This window comes from Siphateles boraxobius, unplaced genomic scaffold (genome assembly GCF_051911475.1).
Source record: "Siphateles boraxobius isolate OS27281-9 unplaced genomic scaffold, OSU_SipBor_1 130, whole genome shotgun sequence".
Classification (NCBI taxonomy): Eukaryota; Metazoa; Chordata; class Actinopteri; order Cypriniformes; family Leuciscidae; genus Siphateles; species Siphateles boraxobius.
The window spans coordinates 16,277,655-16,305,575 of NW_027508734.1; the positions used below are offsets into that span (position 1 = coordinate 16,277,655).

At 36.5% G+C, this 27,921-nt stretch overlaps 4 protein-coding genes across 6 annotated transcripts; 2 read left to right on the plus strand and 2 right to left on the minus strand.

Moving 5' to 3' along the window:
- Positions 1-4,667: 4,667 nt before the first annotated feature.
- nicol1 (NELL2 interacting cell ontogeny regulator 1) lies at positions 4,668-8,557 on the minus strand. Of its 2 annotated transcripts, none has more exons than XM_077228156.1 (4): positions 8,431-8,557; positions 6,813-6,957; positions 6,224-6,312; positions 4,668-5,471 (listed from the first exon to the last, which is right to left on the minus strand). In XM_077228156.1, exons 1-4 carry the CDS (start codon positions 8,449-8,451, stop codon positions 5,400-5,402), a joined length of 327 nt encoding a protein of 108 aa, XP_077084271.1. In that variant the 5' UTR covers positions 8,452-8,557; the 3' UTR covers positions 4,668-5,399. The 2 variants fall into 2 exon arrangements, with proteins under 2 accessions (XP_077084271.1, XP_077084272.1); XM_077228157.1 differs by lacking the exon at positions 8,431-8,557 and adding an exon at positions 7,272-7,439.
- On the plus strand, positions 8,310-15,687 carry nelfa (negative elongation factor complex member A). Of its 2 annotated transcripts, none has more exons than XM_077228153.1 (11): positions 8,310-8,539; positions 9,696-9,867; positions 10,467-10,628; positions 10,764-10,853; positions 12,560-12,687; positions 12,813-12,882; positions 12,959-13,047; positions 13,139-13,250; positions 13,409-13,719; positions 14,734-14,833; positions 14,928-15,687. In XM_077228153.1, exons 1-11 carry the CDS (start codon positions 8,330-8,332, stop codon positions 15,110-15,112), a joined length of 1,629 nt encoding a protein of 542 aa, XP_077084268.1. In that variant the 5' UTR covers positions 8,310-8,329; the 3' UTR covers positions 15,113-15,687. The 2 variants fall into 2 exon arrangements, with proteins under 2 accessions (XP_077084268.1, XP_077084269.1); XM_077228154.1 differs by lacking the exon at positions 8,310-8,539 and adding an exon at positions 8,659-8,819.
- A 207-nt stretch (positions 15,688-15,894) lies between these two features.
- On the minus strand, positions 15,895-22,505 carry faah2b (fatty acid amide hydrolase 2b). Its single transcript, XM_077228155.1, has 11 exons — positions 22,306-22,505; positions 21,163-21,245; positions 20,935-21,071; positions 19,347-19,556; positions 18,846-18,965; positions 18,605-18,740; positions 18,406-18,523; positions 18,141-18,260; positions 17,701-17,809; positions 17,339-17,527; positions 15,895-16,879 (listed from the first exon to the last, which is right to left on the minus strand). The coding sequence occupies exons 1-11, from the start codon at positions 22,486-22,488 to the stop codon at positions 16,704-16,706; spliced, it is 1,581 nt and encodes a 526-aa protein (XP_077084270.1). The 5' UTR covers positions 22,489-22,505; the 3' UTR covers positions 15,895-16,703.
- Positions 22,506-23,516: 1,011 nt separating this feature from the next.
- On the plus strand, positions 23,517-27,569 carry btr09 (bloodthirsty-related gene family, member 9). Its single transcript, XM_077228160.1, has 8 exons — positions 23,517-23,663; positions 24,660-24,718; positions 24,836-25,386; positions 25,618-25,713; positions 25,864-26,097; positions 26,167-26,305; positions 26,575-26,601; positions 26,744-27,569. Exons 1-8 carry the CDS (start codon positions 23,608-23,610, stop codon positions 27,280-27,282), a joined length of 1,701 nt encoding a protein of 566 aa, XP_077084275.1. The 5' UTR covers positions 23,517-23,607; the 3' UTR covers positions 27,283-27,569.
- The last annotated feature ends 352 nt before the right edge of the window (positions 27,570-27,921 follow it).

The window sequence follows — 27,921 nt, forward strand, 5'->3', positions numbered from 1 at the left end:
TATTTTAACGATGTCTTTACTAACTTTTCTGGGATGGCAGATATTAATTACCTATCAGAAGGAGTGATCCAGCTCTCAGATTTCATCAAATATATCTTAATTTGTGATCCGAAGATGAACAAAAGTCTTACGGGGTGAGTAATTACTGACAGAATTTTCATTTTTGGGTAAACTAACCCTTTAAGAGTATTGCTGTGTGCCATGTCCAACAGGACAAACTGGACATTATTGATGCGAAATAAATATGCCAACAGTTAATTTCTGTTAAGTTCACTTAAAAATGGAAATTCTATTAATAATATTATTAATATTAATAATATTACTTGTGCGCTGTATTTTATTCAGAACGAACAACGCGTTTCGCATATAGCGTCCTCGTGTTAGAATCTGAGGACGCTATATGCGAAATGCGTTGTTCGTTCTGAATAAAATACAGTGCACAATTACTGAACTGAGTTCTTTTTGGTGCTCTATTTTTTTCAGAACGAACAACGCATTTCGCATATAGCGTCCTCAGATTCTAACACGAGGACGCTATATGCGAAACGCGTTTTTCGCTCTGAATAAAATAAAGTCAATAGTGTATGGTAGTGTTCTTATTATTATTGTCACCCACGATTAAATGTCAGAATGTCCGTCTTTGCCGAGTATCCTTGTAAACACAGTCATTTATGTCTTAAGTGAATGTAAACAGTTGAGAAAGAAAGCGCATGAGTATCAGTATTTTAGATCCGCGCATTTGGTCTTAAAGTGACAGCTGCCTAAGAAACAGTCATCTGCGTCAGTAATGTTAATCAAACAACAGAAGACAAAGAGAAAATTACTCACTGCTCTTGACTGAATCCCTTTTGTAACTTTAATAAGAATAAATGTTAATTTACACAGTGAAGATATGCAGTGTTTTTTGTACGTTTAATACTTTATACACTTTATGTAGTATATTTAGTATTTAAGCTTATTCTTATTTCTAGTAATTGGCGTTTTGATGTCAGGTATCTATTTCATTTATGTCTATTGCTATTTTGATCCTGTTGCTTGTGATTAGTATCTTTCTTATTTTAATTATCACTGTTGAGTTGTCTTCAGTAAAATTTGTGAGTGACATTGAGAGACAAGACTGTTTAGCTGTTTATTTCTAAATGACAATTAATGGAAACTTAATACTTCTTTACGGTACCATCATTGACCAATTTAACTGCAAAAAGGAGTTAATATAACTTATCAGGCTTGTATAATGTGCAGACCTTTTGCATTATACATTTATGTACATCTGAAATGTTGTTTTGCCTGATTATTCAGTGACTGTTTGACTTTGAGCAGTTTTGTAAAACAGACTTTCTCTTGCTCTGTAAAAGTGCTCAATGTGGTTAATTATTTCTTCAAAAACATTTAATTATATGAACATTAGTATCTTCATAATTATATGACGCTATTAAGATATTTTATTAATTATATAGTGTATACTGATGTATATCATTTGTAATCATGTGATTAGTGCGACATGATTAAAAGTACTGCAGATTAGAGAGGATACAGAAGGGACTAATATTCCTCACACAGCTTTTACTAGTAACTCATAAAAACAGAGCGAAAGGAAGTGGCAGAATGAAGGAGAGAACTGGCAGGAAACCAGCATGTGTTAATGGGTTGAATGCGATGCTGTGTCCTCTGATCTGTCAGCTGCACACACATCGCCATGAATGGTGTTCACCCAGAACCGCATGGGTCAGGTGAGGTACTCCTACCCCCACAGCTGAACCAATGTGACCTTTTTGTGTCACTTCTTTTAAATATCAGATTTTTTCTGAGGGGCTTTATAAGGTTAGGGGGAAATTAAAATATTAAGTGTTTCTATTAAATCCAGTAATGCTGCAGTCTTAATCATTATTAAATATTCCAATCTAACAGGATTTGGGATCGGGACTGTTTGGGTGGTTAACATGTAATCATTTAGCAGATGCTTTTATCTAAAGCATCTTAAAATATGAAAAACTTTATTTTACACTTTATTTTAAGATGACAGTTACATTGTACTTACTCAAATAAGTAATATTAATCAACTATATACTTACTATAGAGTTAGTTACTTGTGTTTATGCATAATTTACTGTTATTACTATTGTAAGTACATGTAGTAACAAGTAACTACGTCACCTTAAAATAAAGTGTTACCAAAAAAAGCACAAGCAATTTAAAATACAGTAGCCAACAAAAAGCAGCAGTTTAATAATGAATGTCAAGAGTAAATTAGAGTAGCACAAAAGGAAGAGCAGAAATATAGCAGCCTAAAAGTGGAGAAAATGATACAGGCTGTAGATATTATTAAATGTGTTACCCTACAACAGGTAAAGTAGAGAACGGCAGAAAGCATCATTAAGCAAAGGGATCATTGCTTATGAATAGTGGAATGACTTGTTTTAATGCTTTAGGGCAGGTGTTTTCAAACTGGGGTCCGGAGACCCACAAAGGTGTGCTAGACCCCATTGCAAATGAGTGCTAGACCGTCTGCCAAAAAAGTTCAAAGAAAAAAATTTTAAAAATATAATCATCATAAAATATATAATACACATTTACAGAATTTGACATTTGCTTTCTAAATAATAGTCATAATAATGAAATCATGAGGTAAATCATTATTTTGTTGTATTGACAGCCAAAGTTATGTCTAATAAAATGCTGTATAGAAAAAGAGGCTTGATGGAACTAATATTTTCCAGATAAATAAAAATGTTTACACAGTTATAATAATTAATTTGTTTAGTATGAAACTGTCTATGCATGAAAATATGTAGCTTTCTTTATATTTTAGGAAGGGGTCCTTGCAAAATCCATGGCATTGCGAATTTGAAAACCCCTGCTTTAGAGGGTCATAATTAATTTTAAATCCAATCTTCTTGTTATATGATAATTTGGTAATATAAACTAGTGTTTTTGAGTGCATGGATTCCATTGTAATCAGTATCACTGTGCGTCTCTTTTGTTCCAGGATTTTTTGATTCTAAAAATAATCCATCTGTGGGTGCGTCCCAGGATGCCCACCATCCGCACACTGTGTCCACTTTCCTCTGGGACTCATGCCTAGTGCCAGGGGCATCATCCACCCAGACACTACTGTCAGCATCGGGACACAGGGTCAGAGAGAGGGAGACCAGGAGAATTACAGAGAGAGAATGTGTTTAAGAGGGAGGGCAGGAGGAGGAGAGTGAAACAGGAACAAACCGGATCCTCCATCCTGTAGGAGACAGACAGACGGGTCTGGGAGGGAGGCTGGAGGTGTGTTCTCCTCGAAAAAACAGACAGCAACTCTGTATTTTTTCAAAATCAGCAAGAGATGTAGTGGTGTCAGCAGATGCATAATGCAACAGGGCGTCACCTCATAGCAGATCGTCAGTTAAGTACAACACACACACACACGTACGTTTACAGTGTGTGTAATGGGGCGATCTTTTTTTCTTCCGAATCCATCATTTCTCTGCAGACCCCCTGCTCAGAAACTCTTTACACCAGAATGGTGTGGTAGTGTCTTTCTCACTCGCTCTCTTTCTTGCCTAGAATGGGGAAAGTGAATATTTTATCATCAGAAATGGCCATGCTCAGACCTATTCATAGTTTAGCCTCCTAACGAGTAATTCATTTGAGGCTTCTGCAAAAGTATGTTTGCATAATTAATGGATTATGATCTTTAAGTATTCATGAGCTACTCACTACATGGGTGAAACACCCTCCAAGGTCCTTGTGGCTGGTCTGAGATGAGTATTGCCATTTATTTTTATTTTAGATGTGCATTTCTAACTCCTGTTGTTTGGTTATGACTTAAATTAGCCTGTTAATATTTGCTGGACATCATGAATGAAGCTAAAATGTAACTCAGACTCTCATCCAACATCTGCCTTCCTCATCCATCATCATAATAAAAGCTCACCTAATTGATCAATGGATAATGTCTTAAATAGATGTTTAAATTCATTGTGACAACTATTCTGTTTCCCTCCCATTTGTATCCTCCCCAAATTGTTTTTCAATTTTATTGAAACATGCATTGATTCATTGCAGGTATATGAGTTCTGTATGTTTCAGAGATCATATTTGTTTTTGTGTTTCAGTTTTTCCTGTGAAACAGAAACTTTTTTTATGCAAATATGCTATATATACGAAAAAGCACTGTGCATCCTTTTTAACCAAAGGTTTTCTTTTACCCTCCTTTAATTACACTAAACCGTCATCAGTTGATGCAAACGAAGAGTGTATCATCAGGGAAAGTTTGTTTGTTTATTTACCAGTGTCAGTAGTTTGGATGGCTTCACACTGCAGTTTTACACCGAGGCATTCTCTGAATTCCCCTGTTTTCTGATGTTGTGTGTATTTTTCCCTTAACTTGCTTGCGCAGCAGAGCAGTGTTTTCACACCCCAATGGGAAGTGCTGCATTGCTGCGACAGTTATAATGAACCTTTATATCCTTCCGCCCCCATCTGGTTATTTAATGCGTTACATGCGATGTAACTCGCATGTAACGCATTAAATAACTTCTATATGCTTCTATCAAATAATTTTCGATAAAAAAAAACTCATTTAGTGCATCTGCTGGTTTCTGCTAATCTGAAGGAGAGATCACATAATCAAAGATTTTATGCACGTTGACAAGACACAAATGATTTACAATGCGAAATATGGTGTCATATGTTTTAATGCACTTTTTCTACACACAAAAAGACATTGTTACAGCTGTGAACTTAGCCTACATCTTAGTACCAAAGTAATCTCTATAGGAACCTTACTTCAAGTTCCATCTTAATAAAACCATCCATAAATCCTCATATAAAATTCTAGACTATCACTTTACATGCAGATTCATTTCTAGTCATATATCTATAATCTAATAATCTTACTGAAGACTCTTTAAGACAACTCCTGGAGATTTCAATTCTGATATTTAATTCATCTAAAATGACTATTGTGACTTATAATCAGATATTTCTAGAATTGAAATATAAAACGCAATTCAACATTTGAAAAAAAAAAAACAGTCTACTGTGTAAATAATTATAAGTAGTGTGTTTTATGTTTTCAGAATATTTTGCAGTGCATTGTGCCTGGAGAGGAAACACTTACCCCTGTCTTTATACACACTTATGTAAAATTAAATGTATTAGTTGCTGCTCTAATACGTGCCTCTCATAATTGACATTTAAACTGCGGAATGCTGTGTTGTCTTTAGTCAGGAATGTGTATTTATGATACTCTATGCACATACTACAATGAAAGATAAAAAGATAAAACATGTTTCATGTGACACATGACAGGAACCATGTTTGAGTGTGTATTATGATGAGAGCAGGTAGTATCCTTTAGGTATATAATGATTTCTATATCTGAGTGCAGTGTTTACGTCTGGCTTTTTTTAGCGCAGACTGCTGGCCGGCATGCAGTCGCACAGTACCCTCTTCTCAGCCCTCAGCACCAAATTCTCCGTCTGAAAAATATAAGATATGACAAAGCAAAAGTGAAGCCCCAAGGTGTCTGTCTCCAAAATTTCTCAAAGATGCTTCATTGACCAGATCGACCAGACATGAACCTCTTTCATGGCTTGATTCTGTAATTGCTAAATTAACAGGGATTGACATTGAAGTCCGCATGAAATGGAAGTTGCAATAGTATTTTCTTTGTTATTGTGATGTATATCTGAGTGAAATGGCTTCTCGAACGAGTTTGGATCCCTGTGGTTTGTTACTGCAGTGATGTCATGTGATTGACAGATTGCCCCGCCCTCGTGCCAGTAAACACATCATCAGAGAAGAAAAGAAATGTCTTTGTAAGTGGGAGAGAAAGTTATTTCAATTAAAGGGCACATGATGTGCACAGATAAATCATTTATAATAAATACTGCAATATTCCACTAAAGAAATAACATTTGTCAATTTTGATTTCATGGTGACTTTATATTAAGGATTTTCAACCATATACTGTAACCATATATTGAAGGGGGTCAGCAAATTATCGTTGGCTCTTAAACTAATTTTTGTAATAAAATGGAAATTTAAAAGCTTAAGTTGAAAAGGTAAAGTTCAAAAATGTTTTATTGTCTCTCCTACATTATAATATCCACAATAAATATATAATTGAGACAACACTTTCATCTTAGTCCACCAAGTCCTTGGCCTGACTGCATTCAAGACTGCATTTAATGGTTTTATGTACGTCTCAAATGTCTCGATGTGATCTTACCCGTGAGTCTAAGTTAAAAGCCGTTTTCTTCAGGTCTTGCAAGGCTCTCTGCATGAACTCAAAGGCATGACAATCAACGCATGGCCGGCCTATTAAAACAAAATTGTACAGTAGGTAATGAATTCACATTGAACAGCAGCAGGGTTAATATCATTAATTAAACCTTTTAAAATTCAACTATTTTTGTTGTAAGTACGAGGGGAAGTTATTTAGCAAAATATAAATATTAGATGAAAACTCAAAATAAAAGAAAATGCGAAATGTTGGCAACTAGCTGAAATATGATTAAGTGCTAAAATTACTAAGTGCAGATAAAAACTAATGCTGAAATAAAAATAAATTAAACCTAAATGGTAATGTTTTTATTTTAAAAAATGACAAAAGCACATAAAACTACTAAAAAATGAAAATAAAATGAAAACTGCAAATATAAAAATAACAGCTAACCCAAAATATGAATCATAACTATATTAAGTATATACATATTACTAAAACAGCAATGCTCCGGAAACGCCATACCCAGTGTTGAGAAGACATGAAATGATAAATTGCTTGTTTCCCACACGCCTATAAAAGCACACAGTCTTACTCTCAGCGGGGATGACCGTCCCTGATTCCTCGGCATGAATGTGTTTGAAACCGATGAGCTGGATCAGCAGCAGCAGCAGCAGCATCACTGTCGCTAGTTCTCCGCTTGGCCTCATACTGTCGCGCAGCAGCACTGTAAACAATACCTGCGGAATCACAACAGACTCAGCGCTTAGAAGGTGCAATGGACAAAATGCTCGTAATATTTACATTTTACCGTATAGCAGACGGTTTTGATAAAATCGACTAACAAATTGAGAAATACCTTACAAAAGACAGACTAACAAAGAGAAAATTAGAGACAGTCGAGCATCATATTTTGTTTTATTTTACCTTTATCTTTATATAAATGGTCAAATATGGTCATTTACAAATACGATCACCAAAACACTCCAGTCCCACTCCTGTTAGGCGCATCAATGCAGCTAATAAAAGCAGAGCTAATTTGCATTAACGTTACCTGTAGTCTGATAAAGCCAGCAGTTCCGTTAGTCAAACCTACGCCCTCCTATTCGTTCAGGACTCAGTTTCGTTGCGGAGCATTGATTGCGTTTTTTGAGGTCTATTGTCCTTCGCGGAGCACCGTAGGAGCGAGTCCGATATGTTTAACGCCCAGGCAACGTTTTTCTCTCTGATTGGCTACTGCTGGTCACATGGGTTCTATCCTCACTCGCTTTGAGTGTAGTAATAATTATTTTATTGTCTGTGAATAATATAAGTTTTGATATTTATTGCATAACTAATTAGGAACAGTGCAAGTTTTAATAATTGTATTAGTTGTTTAATTAACAGGATAGATAGATAGATAGATAGATAGATAGATAGATAGATAGATAGATAGATAGATAGATAGATAGATAGATAGATAGATAGATAGATAGATAGATAGATAGATACTGACTAACCAACTAACTATATTTAGACCAAATATCATATTCAGAAATAAAGTTTACAGAATAATAAAAGTAGACAATGTTAGAGACTCTTTGGTGAGCTTTATTTTGTATTTTATACCCTATTGTATGCCTTGTATACCCTATTTTATTATAATATTAAAAATTGTTATAATAATGTTATATAATAAAAGGTAATAATATAAAATAATAATTTTTTTTGCATAATTGTACAATGTTAAAATTTAAGTGCATGCATGCATGTTAATGTTTTTGTTTTTTAAATACATTTTATTCAGAATTAAATTCACACAACATATTAGCACTGCTAAATTAGATAACAAGTGGTATTATTATTAATCAACAATTGTATACAAAACACAGGTTGTAAACAAAACACATGGCAAGGGATAATAGCCAATGTTTACACAAGCCAAATCAAAATAGACTACATAAAACATAAAAATAAGCACTGTTGAATAAATCACTTATAAGTCAGATAATATACTGATTCAATGTTTGTGAAAGTTTTCAACTTGTGATCACACGGGTCCTAGCGCGCTCATGTGTGTTTTCTTAGGTAGCCTGTTAAAATGCCCGATCTCATTATTCGTCTTTTTCCAAGATGGCGTCGATGAGGGAGAGCGACACCGGCCTGTGGCTCCACAACAAACTTGGATCGACAGACGAGCTGTGGACACCTTCGAGCATCGCTTCCCTACTCACCGTATCGGTCATCGACAACATACGCCTGTGTTTCTCCAGTCTGTCGCCTCCGGTGAAGCTCAAACTCTTGCTGGGGATGCTGCATCTCCCGCGCAGGACCGTGGATGAGGTGCGACTGCAGGACTCATCCACCTACACACACACTCACACTCACAAACAAACTGTCTTAACTTCCTAGTGTGGCATGCTTTATTGGAGTGGCATGTTGTTTACTGGCAGTAATTGTGTTATATGTTGCTGACACTGACACGTATGTGTTGCATGTGTAATAATAACATGGCTTCCACCATGAGACCCCTGCAGCAGCTGCTGTGCTGTCTGGATAATGTCAGTCTCCGGCTGCTGTTTGTCTTCAGCCTATGGGCTTGAGCTAACCTGCTAGCCTTCCTGTATGTAAACATGTAACTTAGTCAACTTTCTGACTGTTGTTGTCATGTTCTTTTGATGCAGTTTATTTCTATGTTTGGAAGAGTAAAATGCCCCCTTATAAATATTTGCCATGGTATCTGTAGTTTTAGCCAAAACACCACATTTAGTACAGTCATTGCTAATACTGTAAACCAATGGTAACTTGATGATGACCAGACTCTGCTGTAATAAAAAATACACTAGTCACGGATTTTGGCGGGAACTTTGATTACCATGGTATTTTGTGTGTAAGTGAGAAGTCTCGGCACTCACTCAATAAAAACCGTTCATATACAGTTGCGACCATGCATGTACTTACCTCTTGCTGAATCTGTTAAATGTCAATCATTTTAACAAAATAAGAGGGATCATAATAATTGCATGTTGTTTATTATTAAACGAAATACATGTTGGAAATCATGTATGCAGCTTTTGTAAAGCTTGAAATATGATTGTTTTATTGAGTTTTATTGACTCACAGTCATTGTAAATAATGTAACTAAAAAACTATTTTTTTAGACATGGTAAATTGTATAGAATAATAGATTAATGGCATTAAAACAAAACTCAATTTAAAGTTTTGTTCATCAAGTGTGCCTCATCAGTAGTTGTAGTTAATTATTTCACTGAATTCCTGTCATGATTGTTTTTTTTGTTTGTTTTTTCGTGTGTGCATATTGCCTCGGGGGACTAAAAAGTAGGGAAATCTACAGTAGCAATAATGTAAGCAGTGGTGGAATGATCTATTTACAGTATGGAGCAAACCACTGTGAAATAGTAGCAGATTCATTTGACAAACTGACTAGGTTAAATCTTTTATTCTCTCTCTCTATCTCATTGTATCCCTTATATTCCAGATGAAGGAAGCTCTATCAGAGATCATTCAGTTGGCCACTGTGGACTCTGAGCCGTGGGTGTTAATGGTGGCCGATATCTTGAAATCATTTCCAGAGACCGGCTCGCTAAACCTGGATTTGGAGGAGCAGAACCCAAATGTACAGGACATACTTGGAGAGCTGCGTGAGAAAGGTTGGTCTGACATCAATGATTGGAGTGCTAGCAAAGGGTCAAAAGTCATTGTAAATAATTTCACTCCTCCATCTCTTCACAATAAATTCTAGTCTAGGTTCAGATATTTCTCCACCCTTGACTTCTTTTGACTACATATTAGGATTGTTATTTTTGGTCAGTTTGACAGCTCATTATTGGTCTTTTTACTTGTGTCTGACAGACGTCTTTGTTAGGCGCACTGTCTCACGACAAATTTCAAAGACAGTGTGTCTAGTTACAAGTTTGATTTTGAGTGCTATATTACTGCCTTGGGCTCAAAATATCTGTGTGTTGTGTTCATAAACAGTTACTGACTGCAAAGTGCTAACCAAAATGCCTCTGTAAACATTAACAATATTAAAAATTATATATTAGTGTTTTCATGATCGATCATTGGCCATGATCTCAATTACTCTATATTCAAGTAAAGTGACATTTATTGTGTTTGTGTGGGGTTGTTCTTAGCTTGTGATGAATATTCTCACTTGCCTGTTACTTGGAAGTGCATATGGTAAGTATGCAATTTGGTAAAAAAGCATCTGCTGGGACTTACTGTTGATGTTTGCACCTCTATCCAGTAAATGAATGTGAAGCGTCATCAATGTTGCCTTTGGAGTGTCAGTATCTGAACAAGAGTGCTTTGACTACGCTGGTGGGGCCACTCACTCCACCCATCAAGCACTTCCAGCTCAAAAGGAAGCCCAAGAGTGCCACGCTCAGAGCTGAACTGCTTCAGAAATGTAAGTGTGTTTGATTTATTGGTGCCAGAAAAAGTTTTCAGCGTGAATTCATTAAAGTCATTTAAAATAAGAGTTTACACTTGTTTGTTGAGTGTTGATTGCCATGTGTATTGTCCATTAATATTTGTTCTAAAGCCACAGAGACTGCCCAGCAGTTAAAGAAAACCGCAGGAGTGCCTTTTCACTCCAAAGGAAGAGGTCTGGTGAAGAAGATTGACACCACAAGTAAGATTTAGATCCCAAAAATATTTGTATGGTAAAATTATATTACTGTCATGACAATAGTATCAAACCTTAGTTAGGGGTCATTAAGATTTATAAGAAACATACTTTTATTCAGCAAAAATGCATTACATTAATTAAAAGTGACAGTAAAACATTTATAGTGTTACAAAAGACTTTGGTAGCACTTTACAATAAGGTTTCTTTCACTTGTTAACATTAGTTAACTACATTAGTTAAGATGAACTAAGGATGAACAATACTTCTACAGCGTTTATTAGGGGTTAAACGGATCGTAGTTGATCCTTGATCCTTACGGACCAGGCCCCATGATTCGGTATGCTTGTGTTTCACGGATTAATTTTCTAAGTTTCACCATCAATACGGCACTCACTCGCACACACAGAGATCTGCGTTTCAGATAGCAAGCGAACAGCGAATTGATTCCTCTTTCGCATCTCCATGTACTTGAACAGACTCATACACACACAGTTGTCAAAATACAAGTCTCAGCAAGTATTCTTGTAAACAGTCGGTTATGACTTAAGTGAACGTAAACAGCTGAGAAAGAAGTTTGATGTGTATCAGTATATTGGATCCGTGCATTCGGTCTTAGTGACAGCAGCCTATAAATACCTGCTGCTGTCAAAGTCATTAATGTTAATCAAACAACAAAACACAGCTTTAAAAAAGATTAATCTATATTTATATATATAATTTTTCTTTCTATTTTACATTTAGGCCTAACTATTACATCTATACCTGAATACACTACAGTTGGACCTTATGTTATTTGTAACTTTATTATATTTTATTTATCTATGCTTGTAATTAGTCTTTTTAATCTTATTTTTACTGACTTTTTCTTCACTTACCTTTGAAAATGTTTGAACTTTATTAAATAGGCTAGTCGTTTTTAATGTGGTATTGAAGTACTTTGTTTTTTAACTAATTAATGGAAAGCAAAGCAAACATTTTCTGATCCTTGAATCAAAAAACGTAATATGATCCGAACCGCGAGCTTTGTGATCCGTTGAATCACTAGCATTTATTAATCTCAGTTCATGTTAATTTCTACATTTACTACAACATTATTAAAAGTTGTATTCTGTTAACATTAGTTAATGCACTGTGAACTTACATGAACATGCACATTTTATCAACTAACATTATAACACAGGTATATAAATTCTATAAAATGTATCACTCATTGTTAGCTTATATTAGTTAATTCATCAATTATTGTTAATAAGTTAGACTTGTGTTACTAAGATTTCAATTTCAAATAAATTCTGAACTTTCTATTCATGAAAGAATCCTGATGTATCACGGATCTATCCATGTAATGCATCACGGTTTCTACAAAAACATTAAGCATCACAGCTGTTTTCAGCATTGAAATGTTTCTTGAGCAGCAAATCAGCATATTAGGATAATTTCTTAAGGATCATGGGACACTGAAGACTACGTAATTATAATTAAATTATACAGAAAATTCAGCTTTACCATCACAGGAATAAGTTACGCTTTGAAATATATTAAAATACAACAGTTACTTTAAATTGTAATAATATTTCACAATATTACTTTTTGATTGTATTTTTGATCAAATAAATGTCCTTGGTGAGCATTAGACTTCTTTTAAAAACATTTTAAAAATCTTAAAACGGCACGAGATTAATAATGAATGATTGTCTGTCTTTTCTCAGCACCGCTGAAGGGAATTCCCAAAGCCCCATTCCGGAGCCCTACCACCCCAAGCATGTTCAGCCCTCCCAGTAACATAACCCCTATTGCCCCTGCCCGCACACCCCTGCGCAAAGAAAGGGGGGTCAAGGTAACTGTCTAGCAATGACTAGTTCAGTCCAGTCATGAACTGTATTTTGTCTAGTTCATATGGATGTCATAATCTTTGTATAGGCTTTATATTGTCAGGTTATGTGAATGTGTGTTTACTTGCAGTTGTTGGATATATCCGAGTTGGATATGGTAGGAGCTGGCAGAGAAGCTAAAAGGAGAAGAAAGACTTTGGGTAAGTTTAAGAAGTATTTTGAGTGTATTTTGAGTGCTCTGCATTTTCAGTTATATTGTATTTTGGTCTTATTTAGACACAGAAGCTGGAGAGAAGGCGGCCAAAGAAGAGGCGGTTGTGGAGAACGCAACACCAGACTACGCAGCTGGCTTGGTGTCCACACAGGTAGTTTTGGAAATCTTATCAGCCATGTGATGGCTTCCTTGAATGTTGGTCAGAACAAAACTTAAATCTGTTTCCCTTCTCCTCACAACAGAAACTTGGGGCGCTAAACAACGAGAGTGCTCTGCCGTCAACCAGTTACCTTCCCGCCACCCCCAGCATGGTTCCTTCCTCGTCTTACATTCCCAGTTCAGAGACACAGCCAGGTGAGCCATCGACAGATGCAGGATGGGATGGATGCAAAAAAATATATTTCAGTAGAAAATCTATTAAGTAGACACAACAGATATTAACAGGAAGCCAAGCTAACTGTGAGCTTAAAGTCTTCTAAATGCCCATTTTTCTGCATTGTGTTAATATTCAGCGAATGCAGGCGGTTCAGGGCGTGAACCTACAAACCGGCAGTCGGAGGAGTCGTCCGCGCCAAATGCAGCTTCTGCTTCACTACCTGGCCAGTTTAAACAGCGGCCGCCCATGTATAATGCCAGCACTGCCAGTCCCACCGCCCCCACTTCACCAACCACGCCAACCAGCACGCCCATCAACAATGCCCCGCCTCCTGCCGCCACAGCAGCACAGCCAGACATGCCCACGCAGCCGCCCACCACTGCAGCCCAGCCCGCACCCTCGCCAGCACCCCCACAGACCCAGCCCAAAAAGAACCTGTCGCTCACGGTAAGAATTCATGGATATGATAATGATTTTAATGGACTGTCTTTTTTGTAATGTTACTAAGCAACAGTTTTATTTAGAAATTTCGTTAATGAATGTTTAAAAAAAAAAAAAATGTGTTAATTGAAAATGGCGAAAAAGAGGTTATCATGGATAACGCATATTAAGTCACAGTACATTTCCAACATCTTAATGTGCGATATGATCACACTTTCCTTAATGGCGTTTGTACATAATCAATTTTTCCTAATACTTATTATATTTCTAAATTGAACCTTTATTTCCTATATTTCTATATATTTCCTATATAGAACCTATATTTCTAAATTGAACCTTTAAATGAATGTGATTCTCTCCTTACTATATATTTCATTTACAATTCCTAGCCATTGGTCCGTTGTTGGAGGGTCTGCCTGCAGCCATTTACGAGTTATGGCTTTCCTACTGCTTGCTAAAAGTATCTTTAATAAGTATTTATCCATGTCTAAAACAGTTTTTGGTATTTCCCCTAGATATAATGTAATAAATGAATAGTCAAACTCTTCTCTGATTATGTTTAATTTCAGCCCAAAAAATATGAAAATGATTAGCCATTGATGTTCCACATTGCCTCAAACAAAAGCCCCGACTCTGTGTGCTTGTGTGTAGTGCTCATAGTTTTTAAGAAACTATTAAGTTGTAAAGAAATCGTACTGAATTCTTTCATCCAAACTCCCTCAATGTTGTTAGAAGATGAATTGTTTAAAAGTATTTTGTGCTCACCAAGGCTGCATTTATTTGGTCCAAAATACAGTAATTCAGTAATATTGTGAAATACTATTTAAAATGACTGGTTTCTATTTAAAGAGATTTTAAAATGTAATATATTCCGGTACATTTTTTTTAATGGAATTTGTAAGCTTATAAAAGTATTTACTGACACTGATAAATGTAATGCATCCTTGCTGAATAAAAGTATTCATTTCTTTGGTAGTATATAGTCTTTGAAGTTTAATTTTTATTTTGCATCGTCCACAGAGAGAACAGATGTATGCTGCGCAGGAAATGTTCAAGACTGCAAACAAAGTAACACGGCCTGAAAAAGCCCTCATCCTGGGCTTCATGGCAGGATCACGAGGTATTCTGGATTTGCTTTCATCAGTTTCTGTTGATCGATTGACAATATTACAGTTCCTCTTTGTTCTAAATGACCCTCCTAATTTTCCCGACAGAAAACCCCTGTCCAGAGCAGGGTGACATCATTCAGATCAAACTAAGTGAGCACACAGAAGTTCTGCCTAAAGCGGACGGAACCGGCAGCACCACAATGCTGGTGGACACAGTGTTTGAGATGAACTACTCAACTGGACAATGGACCCGCCTCAAGAAATACAAACCCATAACCAACGTCTCCTGAGGAGGACTGGGTTCACAAACAGGGCGTTTACATAGACACATATGTATACATTCACACACCCCTCTTCGATGTCACCTGAGGAGTGCTTTAAAACAAATATTGTGTACATACGCTGGAATGTACATATTTACGGGCCAAAATCTGAGGTATTGGGAATATGCGCTAGTGAATCTCTGGATGCTGGTTTCAGACAGTTACAAAGGACTTCCTGTTTGGTTGACCTCATGTCCTATCTCTGTTCCTGCGTTGCCAAAGACAGGGACCCTCTTACAAAACAGCTGTTTTCTTTATCTTTTTGTTAATGTTTGTATCGTCTCTTGTTTTAAGGCCCATTTCAGTTTTCATAGTGTCAGGGAAAGTGATGCGGGCTGGTTAGTTTGTGTCTTAACCTATTTTTGATTGACACATTATTAAGAGATCTTAAAAGGGTACAAACATGCTATTACAGTGTCCCACCAATGAAACAAAAGAATCTGTCCATGTGTTTTCACACTGAGAATGTTTAAAAATGTTTTCAAGTTCCTCCTTGGATGGGAAAGAAAGAAAGAAATGAAAACAATAAAATGTGTAAAACAGGTTTTCTGTTTAGTACTTCTCAAGAACGTTATTTTTATTTATTTTTTTGTTAAGGATGAAATAAATGAAAACGTGTCCAGATTTGAATGAGTCATTTGCTGAAGCCTCGGTATAAATAATATTGGTTGCCAGTAAACGGACACAACCTAGTTCTTGCGAGTTGTTATTTTTACACCGTATCTGTGTTCAAAAGTCTGTGACCCAAATGTTGAACAGATTTTAATAACATGGCTGACAATGCTGAAATAAGAAACCTTTGGTACAGTGCAACGTTTCTGAAGTGGAACAATGACAGGTGAACTCCAACCGTAAGTTTTAATTTAAGGGTATTTTCACCCATATTTTACAAATGGTTTAAAAAGTCTATCTTTAACTTAAAGGTATTTGGATGGTTTTAAATTACATTCTGTTTGCAATAACATCTGTATTATTTGAATCAAGTGAAATTGTTCTGCTTTGAGTACTCTTGAAGACAACATTCAGCACAACAGTTACATATACTTTCAGGATCAGAATCAGGTAGGACCTGAAATAACTATTTAGAAAATCCCTAAAGCCTTCTCTTAAGATATGCTGCTTAAATGATTACGCTTACTTACTAAAGACCTTAGCTTTCTAACTACTGATTTATCTTAATGGGACAGTTCACTCCTAAATGAAAATTCTGTAATTTTACTCACCCTCATGTTACAAACCTGTATGACTTTCATCTGTGGAAGAAAGAAGATGATAAAAGAAGATCATTGGATAAGTGTTTCAGTGTAATTGTCCAAATGGGCAGTGGGCACCAAAACTGTTTGGTTTCCAATGTTCTTCAAATATTTTCTTATGTGTTTCACCGCAGAAAGAAAGTCCTATGAGTTTGGAACAATGTGAGGGCAAGTACATGATGAGAAATTTCATTTTTGGGTCAACTATCCCTTTAAATCAATGTTTGTTGAGGTGGTCTATTTCTGAGAAACTTGCTTTGCTATGTCATGCCTAGATCCAGCATTTCCTCCAGTGTCTTCACTGCTCAAGCCACTCCAGGATCGACCCAGCCTCCGAAAGTCTTCTCCAGGTAGAGCGCCACAGCCAAGGGCAGACGGTCTTGAAACTTCCCAGCCACCACCTGCACGCCCAAAGGCAATCGCTCCTTACTCAATCCCAGTGGACACTGGGTCACCGGCAGGCCGAGGATGTTCAGGATCCCTAGAAATAGGTGAAAACAAGTGAAAGTGGTTTCAATTATATTAATTTATATTCTTTGCTGTACATTTAAAGGATTTCCAACTACCTCTATTTGACAGTCCTAATGTTATTGATTAGCCTTACTGCAATGTATAAACTCAATATTGAAGTCTGTGCCTGTCTGATCCCTTCAACTAATAATGGCTTTAATCTCTTTAGTAACTTTTTGTAATCCATTTCTTGACCGTAATAGACACATTATTAAGGTTATTGTTACTTAATGGACTCCATATCTATTGTCCAGATCGAGAGCATCAAATTTCCAAAATTGGACATTGTGTGTTTAATAATATATGATAAAGGCACAACAATCTCTGGTTCTAATGATTGAGACTGACACATGGTAACTGCTAACAATAATATGATCAATTAAATTACATAAAGGCTTATGTTTGAGATTGTTAGTTAAGCAACTGTTACCTGTGTAACCGATATTATATGGGGTAAATAGGGGGTGGTGGTGTTTGGGGGCGAGAAGAGGATGAGAAGGATAGAGCAGCACTCCATCTGTCCCCAGCAGATCCTCCATCTCTCTTTGCAGTTCTTCCTTCTGCTTTAGCATGAACTGAGATGGCTTAGAGCTGTGAGAACTCTCCATTAGAGCCAAACCTGAAATCAGCCACAAGGGAAATACATGCGTCTCCTCCCGGTTGCTACTTTGAAAGACGTTTGAAGAACAAGATCAGAACAAGCCCCAATTATTCAACCCTGAACAACCACAGTTAAAATATGACTGATCTAATACTAAATAGTAATTGTTGGCAAACAGTGTTCGAGTTTACCAATAGCAGCCACAGTGTGTTCAGATCTTCCAAATGTCCTCTTTATTAGCTCCCAAATAGGCCACACGGAGCCTCCATCTGCCATTAGCTCAACAAAAGACTGTGGAGGCTGGAATAAACAGACACACAAAAAACTTGCTCTAATTCTCTGCATGTACCATGTTTTTTGTGGTTGCTACAGTCATTTGTTGAAAGCAAGTAAACAATATATACATAAGACAAGTGAGTTCAATATTGGTTCAGTTCACTGTGTAAAGTTCATCAATTATAAAAACGAGTTCAATTCATCTATAAGCAGCTCTCAAGTCAGTTCAATGTTGATTCAGTTCAGTTCAATAACAGTGTCGATCTTGTGAAAAATTGCCAGTCATGAAACAAATTTGATCCAGTCAAATATATGATAATACTGAATATTAAGTAACTTATGGTATACTACACACCATGCCATCCTTGTCAGGTAGAGCCAAGAATGTGTCCCAAATCTCAAAAGAGTATTTGAGCTGAGGAAAACTAACTTCTTTAACTGTAACTCCCAGATCCGCCTCTAAACGTGCAGCTACCTGCGAACAGAAACAACAAACATTTTTCAAATAAGGCTCATATTAGTATTTTGCATATATTCACCAATATAGCTGATTACAGAAGTATTATATATGTGTATGTTAAATGCAAATAATGGAGTAGTTGTTTTGGTTTGTTCCTCAGCCTCTTTTGAGCTTCAATGAGCTGTTTGTCTACTGGAGATGTCAATGGAGATCTACCATCATCTACCACAGTGAAGAAATGTAACTTTTTCAGATCCACCTCTTTTGAGAGGAAGAGCCTAGAAAATAATACTTGGTGTGAGTACAAACAAAAAAAAAACTGATTTTTGCATTCTCTGGTTTATATCTGTGGAATGTACTTGTCTGCAGTGGGCCCAGCCATTATCTTCAGAAGAAGGAGCAGGTCTTCAGCGTAGCGACACATTGGACCAGTACTCAGGTAGTCATTTTGGAGACCAGAACATGTGGGAAACTGATCCTCATTTGAAACCACATCTGAAATTAAATCAAACTCTCCCTTTTATGTTAAGATGCACCCTATTTGTCCTATTAACAGAAAGCTGTGTGTTTTTCTGATTGTTCTTACAGCAAAATGCATACCTTTTGATGGTTTGTGGCCAAATATCCCATTGAAAAAACACGGCATGCGGATACTTCCTCCAATGTCAGAACCGATACCTATCACAGATGCACCACCACCGATGATACTTCCCTCTCCACCTTAATTTTTCAATTTTCCAAGTCAAGTCATCCTCATTTATATAGCGCTTTTAACAATGTAGGTTGTTTCAAAGCAGCTTTTTACAGAGATAAACATATAATTGAAGGTAACAGAGATTGGTCTGGTTTTATAGTGGATCTTGAATAATGTTATTTCCAGCTAAAGTTAGTTTTGATTTCTTTGACCAAGAAAGAATCGATGTTTAATAGTTTATGGCTAATTATCAACTTTTTAATGTTATGTTAAGCTGAACATCAGTGCAAAAAACATGTAATTTAAACCGTGACCAATGAAATATAATTTTTGTATAGTCTTAATATGAGTTTAATATTTATATAAGGTTTATTTAAAAAAAAACTTTTTTTTTTTTTTTGCAAGACCTGAGCTTCCTCCACACATCCTTTCGAGGTCATAGGGGTTACTGGTGATCCCATAGAGGTGGTTGTTGGACTCCATCCACATGCAAAGCTCACTAGTGTTGGTGACACCTAGAGGAATGGCTCCAGCTCTCTTCAACAGAGCCACGGGAGGAGCATCCACATTGGCAAGTACTCTACCTCGGGATTTCAACCCGCCAGAATTAGGCATACCTGTGGGAGTGCAGATAACATAAAAATGAATAATTTCTACTATCCTATACAGCAGGGCTCGACATTAAAGGGGTCATTGGATGCAAAATTCACTTTTATATGGTGTTTGCATATAAATGTGTCTTTGCAGTGTGTGGACACAACCACCATACAATGGAAAATATCCATTCACTCCTTTTTTTTTAATCCTCAGAAAGTCTAAACACTCTCAATAATCAAGCCATTTTTATTTTCTGAGCAATATGATGTCATCTTGCTCATGTCCGCCCACGACCACTGACAAACTGTCCCGTATTAACTGTCCCGTATTAGCATATATCTGCCCTCAGCCATTTGTATACTGTCCACCAATGCAGGTTGCCAAGGCAGTCTTGTGTTGACACCCCCCATGGAAGAGAGGGGTGCGGTGAGCAGTTGCTCATTATCATTTAAAAAGACATGGACCGAAACGGGTCGCTGTGAAGAGAGCTGTTTTTGAGGAGGTAAAAAGGGTGTTGTTTTACACAACCATTGAGGAATTTTAACCAAAGTATGTTAAAAACTTTACATGAAGACCCTAAAGAATCATACCAACTTGTGGAAAATCCGATGACCCCTTTAAGCCTTGTCATGTGCTCGGTCATTCACTTGTCCAAGTAAAAAAGTTGCTTGTCTGTAAAAAATATAAAAATGCACACCAAAAAAAGCACAAAAGTAAATATAATTTATTCTGAAGCAATATTCTCTTCAGAGTTCTATCAGCTTCGACATTTAAATCTGCATATTTTTACAATATTTAAATTAATAAATATGTTATTATGATATTATGAAAACATATTTGATATTGTAAAGATTTAGATTTTAGTTGACATTGTTTTATAATTTCACCAATCTTGAAGCTTGCACTTAGAAAACAAATAGTGTTAGTCCAAAACAGTACATTTTCCATACCAAGTCATTTTCAGTACAATCAGTTAGTCGTTGATAGGTCCATTGATTTGTACATTGCATTGAATGGACTATATTTTCTTAGCAGAAGCTTTAAAAGAGTATACAGGTAGGATTGTAAAAATTCAAATCAATATTTGGTAATACGTTATTGTGATGGTCCACTTTAGACATTCTTTTAATTATAAGTAACTTTATTTTGATGGTCCCCCAACGGACGTTCTACAGGCTGTAACTAACTATGCATGTACATGTCAACCTATTCTACTAACCCTAACTGGAGTTAGTAGAATGTCTAAAGTGGACTATCAAAATAAAGTGTAGCCCAATATTTTATTTCCATGTTAAAATAGCGAGAATTACAGTCAAATAGACTTCATCTCAAAATAAACCTAGTCAGGGTGATACTGTGTAGATGGATGCAAGGCAGAGAGGATTATGGGAAGTGTACCCTGTAGTGCGAATGACTCTTTGACAGATAGTGGAACACCCAGCAGTGGAAATCGGTTCCTCAGAACTTCCTCTCCTCCATTCTCCTCCTCTATTAGTCTGTCTGCATGAGCGGCTTCCTGAAGGGCGGATGAGAACCTGAAAGAGACGACAGTGGACATTTATAGTGAAATGTCCTGTTAAGTCATCAATAAATATTGTTACTACCCTTTATAAAGCGAGTGCTCACCTGTCTTTGACCAAAGCATTGAGCAGTGGGTTTACTTCCTGTATCCTGTCAATGTAGGCCTGCACAACCTCCACACTAGTAACCTGAATTTACAAATCAAAAAGGTTAATGTTCATTATTACAAAAGACCATGGCAAGCAGTGGTGTTTTAGTCTAGCCCCTTCTACAGTGGTGAATATGTAAGTGAAGAGTGATGTTGTTTTAGGACTTCTATATTACTTGCGTACATAATCACTGACATAATCACAGACATTATCAGAGGAGCCTGTTAACATTGTTTATCATATTTCGCAGTTCCTGTAGTGTAAAAAGGGTTTTTTCTTAAAAGAAATGATGTAATAATAAAAAAGTATGTTTACTAAAAAATTTCTCAATTGATAATTTATATATCATATGTCATTCCAAACCTATATGACTTTCTTTTGTGGAACAGATTTTCTTTTTTAAATCTCATGTTTTTTTGACCCAATTGATATTCATTTGATGGACAAAAACAGTTTTTCTAATTCTCATTTGTGTTCCACAGAACAACTTCAAAAATATTTTCTATGACATGAGGGTGTGTAAAGTACACAATTTCATTTTTGGTTGAACTGAACTTTTTTTTTTCTGGACAGTTTTAAGGCTTTTTTTAATGGCATGTCTCGTGTTATTTAGTAAGCAACAAATAAAGCACAGTGCAAATATGTTTTCTCCACATGTAGGAGCTTTGGACATAAAGGTCAGGGAAGTGAGCCACAGTCTAGATTTTATTGTGCCGGAACATTTTGGCTTCAGAGCTCTTTGTTACTTTTATCCATGATAAAGTCAACAAGATAACTCAAGATTACAGTCTAGTCTATAAATATATGCAATAAAGCATGCCTGATTTAAACCTTTGGAACAGAAACACTGTTACATCAATAAATTACATTTAAGTTTGGTGCTGAGCTGTCATTCTTTTAGTGCACACTACAGACATTGTTGCCTGGCTGGCATAATAGAAACAGAGATTTATCCGTGAAAAAAAAAAAAAAAACGCAAGAAACCTTAAGACTAAATAATTGATTATGTTGATTAGCCTTCTTTTCATTCATTAATTTAGCCTCTATACATTCGCTAATGCTCAGCCATGACAGATCTAATGCAAATGAAATGCCAAACCTCTCTTCGGCGTATCTTTTCAGCCAGTTGCACTGCAGAGAGAGTAAGCAGTGGGTTTCTGATAGGAGGGAGATGTTTTGGTCTCTTTGAGCCGGGTGAGACCAGCCTAAAGAGAGCCAAGAACAGCCTGGGCACGAGGACCAGGAGGCAGTGCTGCACACGCTCTCCGATTGTCAAAGCCATTGTGGGGAGAGCAGAGATCATGCAGCAACAGATGAAAAGAGCAGGGTACACATGACACACCTCTAGCATTTCATCACTGTAGACGCTGCATTTTGACCTTATTTATCTACCTGGTATCAATCACAATACTTATGGAGTCACCACTTTTATGGTCAAGTCACCTTTATTTATAAAATGCTTTATACAATACAGATTGTTTCAAAGCAGTTTTACAGTGATAACGTGAAATGATGCATTTCGGCTGCTGTTCAGCTGAAGTCAGTTCAGCGTTGATTCAGTTCCTTTGTAACTTCATCAGGTGACAGAATGGAGGAAAAAAAACTTTTGGAGAAACCAGGCTCAGTCGGGGGGCCAGTTCTCCTCTGGCCAACGAACAAACACGGTGTGGTTAAGGTGTGATGTGGTATCATAGATATGATACGGTCCATTTATAAATGATGAGGTTTTGTACACAGGTGCAGATGCAAAGCTCGGGCCAATAAGGGACAATGGGGTGAGAAAATTTAGGGAAAATCCAGGTTAATACTTTAGGTCCCATTCTTGTCCCATTCTTGTACAAAACTGTCCTGTAAACTGATATTTATTTAAAAAGGCAGTTTATACTATTGACTTTTATAATATTGACTTCATAGTTGGTGATACAGCATACTTTTAATTCATGTGAAAAAAAATCATACATTAGTTATGCATAATATTGTAGTTTCTCTCTCTCTCTCTCTCCTTCTCTCTCTCTCATATGTAAAAAGATATAAATGGCACAAATGCAATGAGACTGTTGAAATGAAAATGTTTTGGCTTTTCATTTGTCATAGCTTCCTCCAGCAGTCAACTGGTGTCTAAAGGGCTTCACAAGTATTGTCTGTACTATTCTTTCTGTATCTGGTATGTCTTAAAAATATATATCTTCCATGTGTTTATCGCAGGTCTTTCTCTTAACAAATGTTCCCAACAACAGTGTATCAAACAGCCAATAAAGCTGTAAAACTTCATCTGTTCCATGTGAGTAAAAAAAATATGGGAGGAGCTATGGGATTAATGTAGGTGGGTGGGAGCTTTCAGTGAAATGAAACTGACATTTTTTAAAACTTTTTGGAAACGTTTTTTTCTTTAGACAACAGAATGTTTGTTCATCCATTCATACGTAAGAGGCATGAGAGCGCAGCTGACACTCACAGGTACGTGAAAGAAATATAGTGGCATGTTATGGTCTTAGGTAGCTGTCTAGTATTCTATTCGCTGGCACATTCCGTTAAAAACCGGATGTGCCACTATAGCAGCATGTGCCAATGACTTCTGTTTGTAAGATGCCATGCCACTTAATATTAATACTGTTACTGGAGGTGGCTGTAATGATGTGCACGACATGGGATTTACAGAAATAAACTTTAATAATAAATCCAGGGACAAACTCAGGAGAACACAACCATGTTAAACCATCGAAAACTCGGGAAAATGCACAGAAGAAACTAAGGATTTAAATACACAGGCAATGGAAATTAACAGAACTAGAAACAGATGTAAAACTAATGACTAACTATAGAAATTAATAAGGAACACATGAACACAAACAGGGAAACTAAAACACTATGACAATTAAACAGATAATAACCGTTACACATAATAATAACCATTACTAATTGCTGAGCAAAAAAATCAGTATGTTAGAGAGATTTTTTTGAAGGATCATGTGACACTACCAGTGTGAGTGTGTGGAGTGGGTCTGGTGGTGCGAAGGTCAGCTGCCTGCACTTTGCTGGTTGTGACATTTTTTTATCACCTTCTTTGGAGGGTGTGGTTGTCAGGGGAAGGGGGCTCATGAGTTTCAGTGCCCTGGGGGTACTAATCCAGCCCTCAGACCGGAGTGATAGTTAAATAGTAGTTTAAATTGTTTTAATTCCTGTCACTGTTTCTCCAAGAATGTTTCACCATCAAAAATAAAACGGCCTTTTCCCCTGTTATAGCTAACATGAGATGAAAAAAATATATAACTTTAATTTTATTTGGCTATATGAAGATAAATTATTTTTATTTTAAAGTTTTTGAAAATGCGATTTAAAAAAAAGTATTAATATGTGTGAGTTGTTGTATTACTCTATGAATCTACTGGTCATCATTTTTATTTTGAAATAAGACTTAATGTGGCCTTTTTTATTTATTTAAATCTTAAAAAGGGCAAAAGCACTGTCAGAATCTCCAAAACCAAGAGCCAGGAATCTGGATTTATCTCCATGTAAGTCTAACCCACAAAAATAATGGATTAGTGCTTGAAAGACATAATAATTTTCCTCATTTGTGAAGGAAATATCAGAAATTAAGTTCATATTTTTTCAAATATCTTTTTTTTCAGCCCCGTCATCCTCCACTGGTCTGACTGAGGAGCTCCAGTGTTCAATCTGTCTGGATGTGTTCACCAATCCAGTCACTACTCCATGTGGACACAACTTCTGCCAGATCTGCCTAAAAGAATGCTGGGGCAACAGTAAGGACTACAACTGCCCAATATGTAAAAAAATATTCAACCAAAAACCTGAGCTCAAGGTCAATACAACACTCAGAGCCATTGTAGATCTCTATAAAAAGAGAAATCGTCTGAAAATACCTGAAGTGTTGTGTGACATCTGTACGAAGACGAAACTGAAAGCCCTGAAGTCGTGCCCTGTGTGTCAGAGCTCTTACTGTGAGACTCACCTGAAGCGTCATTTGAGTGTTCCAGGTTTAAAACAACACAAACTTATCAACCCTGTAAAAAATCTCCAGGATCATTTGTGTCAGAAACACGACAGACCTCTTGAGCTGTTCTGTAGAGATGATCAGACATGCGTGTGTGTGATCTGCACTGTGACCGAGCACAAGACTCACAATAACGTCCCTGTAGAGGAGGAGAGTGTAAAGAAGAAGGTAGGACATAGCTAAATGAAAACATGTCTTTAGAATACTCAAAAAGAGAAGAACAGACTTAAGACGTTTTTTCAAGGATCATTTTTAATTGATTTTACTTTATTATTTTATGTATGTTAATGTAGTCTTTTTATATTCTTGTTTTCTGCCTTGAGAACCTTGCTTTTAAGGCACTATTATTATTGTCATCATCATTGTTATTATTATTATTATTGTTGCTGTTCTTTATAGACTCAGCTGATGAAGTCACGGACAGATGTGCTGCAAATGATCCAAGGCAGAATAAAGAAAACTAAAGAAATCCAACACTCAATAAAGCTGAGAAAAGCAAGTTTGTGTTCATATATACAGTTTATATTATATTAATTATTTATTATTTAATAGTATTTATAGAAAATGAAATATTTGATTTGTAGATACGTTTTTAAAAAGTTCTGAAAAATAAAGGATTTTTTTCCCATGATTCTCACTAACCAGAAGAACACTGAAAAAGAGAAAGCGGACTGTGTTGAGCTGTTCACGGATCTGATCCGCTCCATAGAGAGCTGTCAGTCTGAGCTGCTGGAGGTGATGGAGCAGAAGCAGAAAGCTGAAGAGAAACAGGCTGAAGAGCTCATTAAAGAGCTGGAGCTGGAGATCACTGAGCTGAAGAGGAGAAACACTGAGCTGGAGCAGCTCTCACACACTGAAGATCACCTGCGCCTCCTACAGGTCAGTGTCCGTCTGTCTGCTCACTGCACATCACAGGACAACACTCAACATGCTTCTCTCCTGCTGTAGATTTATCCATCCCTGTGCAGCCCGTTAGACACCAAGATCTGGACAGGGATCAGTATTAACACTTGCGGGAGTGTGGAGACTTTGAGGAGTGCTCTGGCTCAGCTGCAGGACACTCTAGATAAGAAACTCAGTCAAACTGGTAGGTTGCACAGATTTTCATTTCACAATAATTGTCTTATCTCAATTCATCAGCTATTACAGAATGATCAAACTTTTGCAAACAGTCACTTTTCAAAAAGGCCAGGTTGCTAATGTAAGGTCCTTGCATTCTTTCAAATATGTTTTTTAATCACATGCATCAGTCTGCAGTGTATTATTTGCCCTATAGCATTTAAACAAGAATTCAATTCATAAATGTCTATATGTAAATAAAGATCTCATCATATTTTGTTATCATGTATGTCACAGTGATGAAGAGGATCCAGCGGTATGCAGGTACAGTGTATGATACTCGCTCATATATATTCTCACAGTACATTAAATGAACTGATAAGGGATTTACAGCATTCCAGTTTGACTGAACTTGTTATTCCACAATCTTGGAATGAAGTTGTGATTCAAATTCTCTCTCTCTCAGTGGACGTGACTCTGGATCCTAATAAATCACACCCTGAACTGACCCTATCTGAAGATGGAAAACAAGTGCGACTTGGAAACATAAAGCATGACTACTGCAAGAGGTTTGATAAATGTATTATTGTGCTGGGAAAGGAGGGTTTTTCCTCTGGGAGGTTTTATTTTGAGGTGCAGGTACAGGGAATGACACAGTGGTGTTTAGGTGTGGCAAGAGAATCCATTAACAGGAAGAGGGATCTGTATCTGTGTCCTGAGAATGGAAATTGGAGTTTGTGGCAAAGTAATGGAAACGTGTATAAAGCTGGTGAGTCTTCCCCTGTGTCTCTCTCCCTGAAAGTGAAGCCCCAGAAGGTGGGTGTGTTTGTGGATTATGAGGAGGGTCTGATCTCCTTTTACGATGTTGAGTCCAGGTCTCATATCTACTCTTTCACCAATCAGTTTTTTACTGAGAAACTCTATCCATATTTAAGCCCTTGGACTAATGATAAAGGTAAACATTCAGCACCGCTGATCATCTCACCTGTCAGTTACAATGAATAAATTACACCCAAATAAGAGGTCCTAGATGAAGATGATTTAAAAAATAAATATATAATCATGGATCTGATTCAGGAAATATTTCTGTGCTTTTACGTAAAGATTGAGAGTACGGTATGTACATTTTTATTACACACTGTACAAATCTATGTAATGCAGTAATGGTAAATTTTCCTTCATTTTTGTAGAAAGTTATTTTATGCATGTCAAAGTGTAATGATGCGACAATCACCTGTAAATAATCATACCTTTTCAATTATTGCCTGGCATAATAAAAAATCTGAACTTTATCCATAAAATATCTTTCATTTATTTAAACAGGTTTACGTACATTGTTAATACATGAATACATACGTTATTAAGTTGTGATGATAGCTAATTGCAACAATAATTCCTATAGTGCATAACACATATTTTTAACATATTTTCATATTTTAAGTATGAATGCATCATTTAAAAAGTGTGGACCCCTCTTCTATAGCCCTCATATTAGATCAGGTTAATCTTAACTTTGGGCACATTATTTTCTGATTAGTCTCATGCCACTAGATGGCAGCAGTGTAGAGTAGTATGAGCAGTTTCTACATGGTATGTACGTGAGCACACGATACACTCCTTCATTTTCTGCATGCAATAACAATT